The sequence below is a fragment of the Pristis pectinata genome, chromosome 40 (assembly GCF_009764475.1).
Source record: "Pristis pectinata isolate sPriPec2 chromosome 40, sPriPec2.1.pri, whole genome shotgun sequence".
Classification (NCBI taxonomy): domain Eukaryota; kingdom Metazoa; phylum Chordata; class Chondrichthyes; order Rhinopristiformes; family Pristidae; genus Pristis; species Pristis pectinata.
In genome coordinates this window covers 5,626,790-5,637,819 of record NC_067443.1, presented here as the reverse complement: position 1 = coordinate 5,637,819, position 11,030 = coordinate 5,626,790, and the positions used below count along the sequence as shown (strand labels likewise).

The window sequence follows — 11,030 nt, the reverse complement described above, 5'->3', positions numbered from 1 at the left end:
TGGGCAAGGTTTCACCATGTCTGGCTGGAGAAGGGACAACACTGCCACCTTCTGGGGAGAGTCAGCAAGCATCAATCGCAATGAAAGACATCATCAAATGTCATCTCCAAAACATCCTCCAAATTCACTGGAAGGATAAGTGAACCCTTGGAGCACTGTGTTCTGGTCATCCCATTACAGGAAGGGTGTGGAGACTTTGGAGAGGGTGCAGGAGAGGTTTAGCAGGATGCTGCCTGGGGATTAGAGGGTATGAGCTATAAGGAGAGGTTGGATAAAGTTTTCTCTGGAGCATCAGAGGCTGAGGGACCTGACAGGAGTTTATAAACTTCTGAGAGACGAGTCTCAGGTAGACAGAATCCTTATCCCAAGGTAGAAATGTTAAATACTTGAGAGCATAGCTTTAAAGTGAGAGGGGGCAAGGTTAAAGGAGATGTGTGGGGCAAGTTTTTTTATTTTACACAGAGCGGTGGGTGCCCAGAACGTGCTGCCAGGAGTGGTGGTGGAAGCAGATACCATAGTGGAGTTTAAGAGGCATAGATAGGGTAGATACTCAGAATCTACCCCCCCCCCCGGGGTAAAAATGCCAAATATTAGAGGGCATAGCTTTAAGGTGAGAAGGGGGAAGTTTAGAGATGGGTGTGGCAAAAGTTTTTGTATACACAGAGAGTGGTAGGTGCTTCTTCTTACAGACTCCTATCTTTTTGCCCATTGCGTTGAATCGTCTGCTGGTCCTTAAACCGTCTGCTAATGGGAACAGTAAACAAGCTGGGGGAGCTCAGCGGGTCAGGCAGCATCTGTGGAGGGAAATGGACAGTGGGTGTTCCGGGTTGAGACCCTTCATCTGGACTGAGAGGTGAGGGGAAGGGGTGGAGCAAGAGTGGATCCAGGTGAGGGAGGGGGTGATGGGCAGATGGAGGAGGGGAGGGTGGGAACAGCGACAGAGGCTGGGAGGTGAGAGGTGGAGGCAGCAAAGGGCTGCAGATGGTGGGATCTGATAGGAGAGGGAAGGCGGAGCATGGAGCCAAAAGAGAAATGGGGAGGGGAACCAGTGGGGTGGAGGAGAGGAAAGGAACAGGGTGAGGGGGGGCTAGGGTGGGTGGAGCAGGAACTGGGAGCTTCCTTCTGTTCACCTACCCAACCATCTTGTATGCGACCAAATCTCTTCTCAACTTCTGCTTGAAGACGAGCAACCCCACTCCAACCTTGTGGTTGACGTCCCTGGAATTATCAGGGGGTACAGCACAGAAACAGGCCCTTCAGCCCAACTCATCTGTTCTGGTTAATCCTTTCTACTCACTCCCCCTAGGATCCTCTCTGGATACATCACAGCTTGGGATGGCAACTGCTCTGCCCAAGACCGCAAGAAACTGAAGAGAGTTGTGACTCAGTGTATCAATGAAAACCAACCTCCCCTCCATTGACTCTGTCTATGCTTCCCGCTGCCTTGGGAAAGCAGCCAACATAATCAAGGACCCTCCCACCCCAGACATTCTCTCTTCTCCCCCCTCCCATCACGCAGAAGATACAAAAGCCTGAAAGCACGTACCACCAGGCTCAAGGACAGCTTCTGTCCCACTGTTTATCAGACTTTTGAACGCTAAAAAATGAACTCTTGATCTCCCAATTTATCTCGTCATGACCCTTGCACCTTATTTGTCTGCCTGCACGGCCCTTTCTCTGTAACTGCAGCACTATATTCTGTCATTGCTTTTGTACTACCTCGAAGCACTTATGTATGGAACGCTCTGGATGGCAATGCAAACAAAAGCTTTTCACTGTATCTCGGTACATGTGACCAATAAACCAATTAACTCTTCTTGCATCTGATTAGAACATAGGGTCAGCAAACCGACTCTGGCAGAGGAGCATTCTCATTGATTGTCAGCCAACTGTGACCTACTGCCCCTCTCTTCTCCCCCCTCCCCCCCGTTAAACAGGGCACTATGCAGCTCCAGAGATTTTAATCACAAGGCTGCAGTGTTTGGCACCTGGCAGTAGAGGGCAGAGTGCACCCATTTGCAGGAAGGTCACCAGAACTGGGTCAGGAGTCTGGAGTCACCTAGGAGTCCTCTTTAAACTGGAGTTGGCACAGTGTGACCATCTCTGACACCTGCCCTCGGTGGCTTTGGGGAAATGTTTCTCTTCCGTCCGGTGCTTGGAACTGCCCAACATTATCCAAGTGACAACGCTCTGTGGCCGCGTTGCCAACTTCTTCCCCCAAAATCCAAACGGTGCCAGGGTTAGCAAAGACCAGAAACGGGCACTTCTACAAGGATTGTGTTTTCATCTCTAAACTTCTAGGTTCCAGCGACATTTGGCATCACTTGTTCTGACACACAGTATGCGCAAACAATTCAGTTATTGCAAGCAACCTCTGTGCGGGGAAAGGTTCGAGTCACGGAGAATACAGCACGGATTGAGTCTACACTGACCAGCAACCACCCATTCACATTAATCAATTAAAAAAAATTCTCCCCACATTTTCATCAACTCCCCCCAGATTCTACTCCTCGCCTACACACTAAGGGGCAATTTACAGTGGCCAATTAACACACCGACCCACACGGTCACAGGGAGAACGTGCAGACTCCGCAGCAGCCGAGGTCAGGATTGAGCCCGGGTCTCTGGCGTGGCAAGGCAGAGGGATGGGAACCTGTGGGTAGTTTTGGGATGCAAAGTTGGACTGGGAAAGCAAGGGGTAAGTGAGAGAGTGCGCACAGCTGTAGAAACAGAACAAGTACATTCCAAAGAATTGTGAAGATTTACTGGAAGGCAGAGATGTTTACCAGCTTGTGAAAGAGGAGCCACTCCTCTCTGGTACCCAGTGTGGAACTAAACCCTGTACATTAAAGGCAGGCTGAAGAGAAGTGGTGAAGGAATCAGGATGCATCACGGCTGGTACAGCAACTGCTCCGTCCAAGGCCGCAAGAAACTGCAGAGAGTTGTGGACACAGCCCGGTGCATCACACAAACCAGCCTCTCCTCCACTGACTCTGTCTGCACTTCCCACTACCTCCGGAAAGCAGCCCACATAATCGATGGAACCCTCCCACTCCAGTCATTCTCCCCTCTCCCGTCAGGCACAAGATACAAAAGCTTGAGAACATGCACCACCAGGCTCAAGGACAGCTTCTACCCTTCTGTTATCAGACTCTTGAACAGACCTCTCAAACGCTAAAGATAAACTCTTGATCTCCCAATCGACCTCATCGTGGCCCATGCACTTTGTCTACCTGCACTGCACTTTCTCTGTAACTGTAACACACCATTCTGCATTGATTTCTTTTTACCACCTCGATGTACTTATGTATGGAATGATCTGCCTGGAAGGCATTCAAACCAAAACGTTTCACTGTATCTTGGTACACGTGACCATAATAAACCAATTACCAAGGCAGAGGTAACAGAAGCAACCTGTGAATTCCAGAATGGTGTGAAGATTTACTGGAAGGCAGAGATGTTTGAAACTGCCCAACATTATCCAAGTGACAACGCAAGGAATGTTCACCAGCTCTGCCGGAAGCAGGCTGAAGAGAAGGGAAGTAGTGGGGTGAAAGAAGGCCGATCAAATACCTGTAATACTTGGCAGTGTGGTCGTTTTAACAGAATCTGCATGGAAATCACTTTGGCTGATGGCTAAGCGATATTCCTTACACATGGAGCCCACATCAGGCATTCCTCCTGAAGCTCTAATGGCCGAGTTAAATCTACCCTCGTATCCACATAATATCCTCCATGCTACGATGACCTGCGGTGATCCAAGTGCGGCGAATAATAAGGCTGCCTTGTATTTTTCATTGAGGTTGAAAGCAAGCCTCAAAGTACTGTAAATGCTGGAAACACGAAATAAAAACTGATCATTGATCTGGGAACGGTAAGAAGTTAGAGTTCGGGGTTAATATCTTTCTCCACGGACGCTTTCTGACCTGTTGGACATCTCCAGCATTACCCACTTTTCTTTCCACCCACTGCGAAAATACCCAAGCAGGTCAGTCAGCATCTGTGGAGAGAGAAGCAGCGTTAACGTTTCGGGCTGATTTCCTTATATCAGGAGTCGGGAAAATTAAAAATTAAGCAGGTTTTTAAGTTGCAGAGGAGGGGAGGTGGAGAAAATGGAGAACGTCTGTGGCTGAGTGGAGATTGAAAGCAAGTAGTGGTGTTGGCAGAGAGGTATAAAAGGTAACTGGAAGTGTAAGGGTTAAAATGGACATGTAATTGTGTGCAGCTATTATTCCTTCAACCATGGGGTGACTATAGTTATGACTACAAGTTTGCAAGTGCTGGTGAGAAACAAAGAAATGTTTAAGGCATATCTTGCTTTGCTACAAGTTTGCTGTAAGCAACTGCCCTAGTTTGTGCAACTTCCCACAGAGGCTTCCCACAGATTAAGTATATAAGCATGGAGCTTAAAAAATAGAGGGCTATGGGTAAGCCTAGTAATTTCTAAGGTAGGGACAAGTTCGGCACAGCTTTGTGGGCCGAAGGGCCTGAATTGTGCTGTAGGCTGTCTACGTTTCTAAACCTGGGTGGACGTGGTCGGCACGGACTGGTTGGGCCAAAGGACCTGTATCCGCGCTGTATTGCTCTATGACACGCTGTTAGTATGTTCACCGCAGCTTACGTAACACTTAACGCGACCGCATACGTTCAGATTAGAGAAAAAAAACAAGAGAAGGGCAAGGATAACGGACTATGTTATTATTTGATTGGATATTTTTAAAACAGATGTCAGAAGTTTCTCCTCAAGTTCAGGAAAAGTCGCACAATTAAAGTGACATCTAATAAAAGAATCAAGAGGGCTTAAAGATCCCCTTCAACAGAACTAAGGGCAAAATAATATATATTTTAAAAAAATCACAGGAAATCTATTACCCCAGTGGAAATCTAGTAAGTTTGATGATTCTTGTCCTGATAAACCGGTTACACAGGAGATCCAATGGGAGGGAAAATTCCTGATCCAGTGTCCAACTGCAAAATTAATTGAATGATATTTTACTGAGTTCAAGTCAGAATGCCCAAATAAATACACCTTGCAGGATTTAGCGAAGGGAGTCCCCTCAGTTCACGGTTGTAGTGTGAGTTCTTTACGTGACACAGTAAATAAGAAATAAGGTAAAACATATAAAAATAAAGTTATATTGCATCAGACTGCAGAAGCTCCATCTGGCTTCAGACTGGGCAGTTTGCAGAGTCCTGCAACGACTGGCTGGGGACCGGGAGGGGTGGGTGGCTGACGTCAGTTGACGGATCCTGGGTCGGTGACGGGCATGGTGTGCAGCACCTCATCCAGGAGCTGCAGTGCCCGGTGGAGGTGCACCTCGATCCAGCAGGGTGTGTGCTTGATGCTCTGCCGTGGGTAGTCTGGGCCCCAGCCCTTGACGAAGCTCAGCCGGAGGATGCAGAGACGCCTCAGGTCGTCGACGCCGATCCCCGCGGCCGCCGAGAGACCTAAAATGGACAAGGAGGGTGGGGGGCAGCTTCAGTGGAGGAACGGGCACCAGGAGATTGGGGGGGGGGCCTGATGTCAGAGGGTTGGGTGCGAGGCGTCCTGGAGAGGTCCCGTCGCTTTCCAAACCAGACGTCCACAGATGTTGCTCAGTGCACTGATACAGCTCCCCCAGACAATGTAGCCGGTGGTAGGACGGGACTGCTGCCGAACCCGGCACACTGGCCCCACACCAAGCCCAGACCCACACCCTGTGTGTCCCACCTACCCCATCCCCAATGATCCCCGCTCACCTTCTGCCCTGCCCCCAAACCCCCTCCCCCTGCGACCCCACTCCCTGCCCCTCCCCCTCTCCCTCCCCCTGCGCCCCACTCCCTCCCCCCACCGTCTGCCCCATCACTACCCCTTCACCATGTCCCCCTCCCTGCCCCCCCCCACCCCAAGCCCTGCACCAGGCACCCTACCTGTAGACCCCTCTCCCTCTCTTTGCCCTCTGATGCAGCCCCCACCTCCCCAGACTGCCCGATTCCATCAGGCAAGCCCACCATCACCAATGCCTTTCATGGAGTGGTACAGCACATAAACAGGCCCTTTGGCCCATCACATTCATACCGACCTTTTTTGGCCCATCTACACGAATCCCATTTGCCCATACTGGACCCATATCTATGTGCCCTGCCGATTTAAGTGCCTGTCTGAATGTCTCTCAGATGCAGTGAGTGTATCTAACTCCACCACCTCCTCTGGCAGTGACTTCCAGGTATCAGCCACCCTCTGTGTAAAAAAAAATCTCAGATCCCCTTTAAAACTCCTTCCTCTCACCTTAAACCCATGCCCTCTTGTTTCTGATACCCCTACCATGGGTCGGAAGATTCTGACCACCCTCCCTATGCACCTCTCTGCACCTTATGGTTTTATATAGCTTTCCTCACCCCCCCCTCAGCCCCCTTCGCTTCAGGGAAAAGAAGTCCAGCCTGTCCATTCTCCCCCCATAACTAGTCCACCAATCCAGACAGCACCCTGGTGGACTTCCTCCGCATCCTCTCCAGTGTAACCACATCCTCCCCGCAGTGCGGCGACCAGAACTGAACACAATACACCTGCCCTAACCTATCTCTAACCATTCTGATACCCAAGCCTCACCCCCACCCCTTCGAGGAGTACAGTCCAATACACAGAGAGTAAATATGCTCCATCAGCAGTTGGTTAAATACAGATCTGAACTCGAGCATGAAATTTGATTTTTTAGAAACAGAGAAAACCTACAGGCCCTTTGGCCCACAAAGCTGTGCCGAACATGTCCCTACCTTAGAAATTACTAGGCTTACCCACAGCCCTCTATTTTTCTCAGCTCCATGTACCTATCCAAACATCTCTTAAAGGACCCTATCATATCTGCCTCCACCACCGTTGCCGGCAGCCCGTTCCACGCACTCACCACTCTCTGAGTAAAAACTGACATCAGTACCCCTGACATCTTCTCTGTACCTACTCCCCAGCACCATAGACCTGTGTCCTCTTGTGGCAACCATTTCAACACCATTTAAACAGTAAACAAAAAAACAGACCACCACTACCTACCTGAAGACACATTGGAAAATCAGTTTCTATTGCAGCCCTCCTTCTACACTAAGACCCTATGCTGGCAATAATATGGGCAAAGAAAATAAATTTCCACACATTTTGCTTTAAGGATGGCTTTCAAAGTGCTCCGAGAGAGCAACAAACGAGACCTGTTCATTAGGGTCTGTATAGCAGGAGAGTGGTTAAATTTAACATTGATACAACTCTGAAATGTGTATTATTGTACAGTCAGACAGCACAGAAACAGGCCCTTCGGCCCAAGTCATCCATGCTTGACCCAAGGTGCCTACCTGAGGTAGTCCCATTTGCCCACATTTAGCTCATATCCCTCTAAACCTTACTTGCCCGAGTGTCCTTTAGGTGTTGTAAATGTTTCTGCCTCTACCACTTGCTCTGGCAGCTCGTTCCATACACTCACCACCCTCTGTGTGGAAAAACTTGACCTTCAGACCCTTTTAAATCCTTCCCCTCTCACCTTAAACCTGTGCCCTCAACTTTTAGTCTCCCCTACCCTGGGAAAAAGACGGTGACCCTCCACCTTATCTACGCCATCATGGTTTTATAAACCTCTATAAGGTCACCCCTCAGCCTCCTTTGTTCACAGAAAAACAGTCCCAGCCTCTCCTTATAACCCAAGCCCTCCTGTCCGGGTTACATCCCTGTGAATCTTTTCTGAACCCTCTCAGGGTTATCAATTTCCATTTCTGTGGATACCGCCTTCAACTGGAAAATTCCCCGACTTTGACAAATGCCAATGAGAAGAGGACAACAAAAACATTTCCGAGCAGAACCAAGAAATGAAACACAAGAAGTAAATAAATTCAACCCAGATAAGTGTGAAGTGGTTCATTTTGGTAGGTCAAATATGATGGCAGAATATAGTATTAATGGTAAGGACTGTTGGCAGTGTGAAGGATCAGAAGGATCTTGGGGTCTGAGTCCATAGGACGCTCAAAGCAGCTGCACAGGTTGACTCTGTGGTTAAGAAGGCATACGGTGTATTGTCCTTCATCAATCGGGGAATTGAATTTAGGAGCTGAGAGGTATTGCTGCAGCTATATAGGTCCCTGGTCAGACCCCACTTGGAGTACTGTGCTCAGTTCTGGTCGCCTCACTACAGGAAGAATGTGGAAGCCATAGAAAGGGTGCAGAGGAGATTTACAAGGACGTTGCCTGGATTGGGGAGCACGCCTTATGAAAACAGGTTGAGGGAACTCGGCTTTTTCTCCTTGGAGCTTTTTCTCTTTGGAGCGACGGAGGATGAGGGGGGACTTGATAAAGGTGTATAAGATGATGAGAGGCATTGATCATGTGGATAGTCAGAGGCTTTTTCCCAGGGCTGAAATGGTTGCCACAAGAGGACACAGGTTTAAGGTGCTGGGGAGTAGGTACAGAGATGTCAGGGGTAAGGTTTTTACTCAGAGAGTGGTGAGTGCGTGGAATGGGCTGCCGGCAACGGTGGTGGAGGCGGATACGATAGGGTCGTTTAAGAGACTTTTGGATAGGTATATGGAGCTTAGAAAAATAGAGGGCTATGGGTAAGCCTAGTAATTTCTAAGGTAGGGACATATTCGGCACAGCTTTGTGGGCCAAAGGGCCTGAATTGTGCTGTAGGTTTTCTATGTTTCTAAAGGCAAGCAAAAATGCACAAATAAACACTCAGATCCTTTCACAGATTTGCTGCAGAAGGGGCTCACATTCAATGAGGCACATTCGTTACTGAAACTTGGGCATTCGAGGGAGACCGAGCACATAGTTTGAGTGCCGCAAGCAAAATGAGCAGTTAATATGTTGGTTTGGATAAAAATAATAGCCAGGATTCTTCGAGGAACATCATGGATCCTGGCACAGCCACCAGAGAGGGCTCCGATTTACTTTCTTAGCCAAGAGATCAGATTTTGGGAACAGTTTTTGCAGAGACAGTGTGTTGGGCGCAAAAGTGACTTGGTACGGACACTGCTCTGCCCATGACCGTAAGAAACTGAAGTGAGCTGTGGACACAGCTCAGCACATCACGGAAACCAGCCTCCCCTCCACGGACTCTGTCTACACTTCTTGCTGCCTCGGTAAAGCAGCCAACATAATCAAAGACCCCACCCACACTGGACATTCTCTCCTCCCCCCTCCCATCGCGTAGGAGATACAAAAGCCTAAAAGCACGTACCACCAGGCTCAAGGACAGCTTCTACCCCGCTGTTATGACTATTGAACAGTTCCCTAGTACGATAAGATGGACTCTTGACCTCACAATCTACCTCGTCGTGGCCCTTGCGCCTTATTGTCTGCCTGCACTGCACTTTCTCTGTATCTGGAACACTTTATTCTGCATTCTGTTATTGTTTTACCCTGTATTACTTCGATGCACTGTGTAACGGATTGATCTGTAGGCAAAACAGGTTTTTCACTGTACCTCGGTACACGTGACAATAATTCCAATACTTACTGACAGCAGGGGCGATGCCTCCCACGGATCCGGGCCCCGGAATGTTGCCAGCCACGGCTGCCGCCTGTGCTGCTGCCGCTGCCTGTGCTGTGGCCGCTTGTTGCTGCATCTGCCGGTGACACTGGCGCAAGTCAAACACCTGTGGGGGGGGAGGGGTAAGGCGGATGGTGAGGAAGTGGGTTGGGGGGAGGGGGCAAGAAAAGAATGAATGTACATATATAGAACATAGAACACTACAGCACGGTACAGGCCCTTCGGCCCACAATGTTGTGCCAACCTTTTATCCTGCACAAAGATCTATCTAACCCTTCCCTCCCACATAGCCCCCCATTTCTCTATCATTCATGTGCCTATCTAAGAGTCTCTTAAATGTCCCTAATGTATCTGCCCCCACCACCTCTGCAGGCAGTGCGTTCCACGCACCCACCACTCTCTGTGTAAAGAACTTACCCCTGACATCCCCCTTATAACTTCCTCCAATCACCTTAAAATTATGCCCTCTTGTGTTAGCCATTGTCACCCTGGGAAAAAAGTCTCTGACTGTCCACTTGATCTATGCCTCTTATCATCTTGTACACCTCTATCAAGTTACCTCTCATCGTCCTCCTCTCCAAAGTGAAAAGCTCTAGCTCGGTCAACCTATCCTTATAAGACATGCTCTCCAATCCAGGCAGCAGCGTGGTAAATCTCCTCTGCACCCTCTCTAAAGCTTCCACATCCTTCCTATAATGAGGCGACCAGAACTGAACACAATACTCCAAGTGTGGTCTAACCACAATTCTATAGAGCTGCAACGTCACCTCGCGGCTCTTGAACTCAATACCCCGACTAATGAAGGCCAGCACTCTATACACTTTCTTAACAACCCTATCAACCTGTGTGGCAACCTTGAGGGATCTACGGATGTGGACCCCAAGATCCCTCTGTTCCTCCACACTGCTAAGAGTCCTGCCATTATCCTGCCATATACTGCTCTTCATCTTGGAATGTCATAGAGCCAGTCATATAGTACAGGAACAGGCCCTTTGGCCCACTGTATTCACGCTGACCATCATTCTTCTCCATACCAGTCCCATTGACCCACGTTAGTCTGTAACTATGACGTGAGTTGGAGCAGGAGCTGGGGGAGAGGAGGGGGGCCTGGCTTGAGAGAGATGGGTGTTCATCTGCCTTCTGAAGACAAGGCAGAGGTGAAGCGGACTGGCAAAGAGTTAGGAGCAAGACATTGTGCAGCTGGAGGATAATGGCGGCAGCATCACCCCAAAGGCTGCTTGTAGGACGGAGAAAGACTGAGCAACAACAACAACTTGGAATTATTTTGCAGTGCTCAGCAATTCCAGACAATGCACATTTTTCCTTTTGACAGACAAGGACACTGCTGGCAGGATTCATCAGCCACCTCTAAATGCCCTGGGCCAGTTTTTGCAAATCATTCCTGCATCCTTTCAAAGTGTCTTAAGTTTACTGCACAGAATTGAAAACCGTGCTCTGGGGTGTAACCAGTAATTTGCCTTACAGTGTTTAGAGCGTAATCCTTCAACCTTCTGCTAATTAGTT

At 49.0% G+C, this 11,030-nt stretch overlaps 1 protein-coding gene across 4 annotated transcripts in view; it reads right to left on the bottom strand.

The window, feature by feature from the left end:
- Positions 1 to 4,677: 4,677 nt before the first annotated feature.
- The window catches only part of smad10a (SMAD family member 10a), a 78,683-nt gene continuing 72,330 nt past the window's right edge, over positions 4,678 to 11,030 (bottom strand). For 2 of the 4 annotated variants that reach the window (XM_052045618.1, XM_052045620.1), the window contains 2 exons: positions 9,474 to 9,612; positions 4,833 to 5,448 (listed from right to left, as the gene is read on the bottom strand). In XM_052045618.1, the coding sequence (XP_051901578.1) occupies positions 5,237 to 5,448; positions 9,474 to 9,612 (351 nt within the window). In that variant the 3' untranslated portion in view covers positions 4,833 to 5,236. Of the gene's footprint in view, positions 5,449 to 9,473; positions 9,613 to 11,030 lie in introns of all 4 variants that reach the window. The other 2 variants (XM_052045617.1, XM_052045619.1) reach the window with 2 other exon arrangements.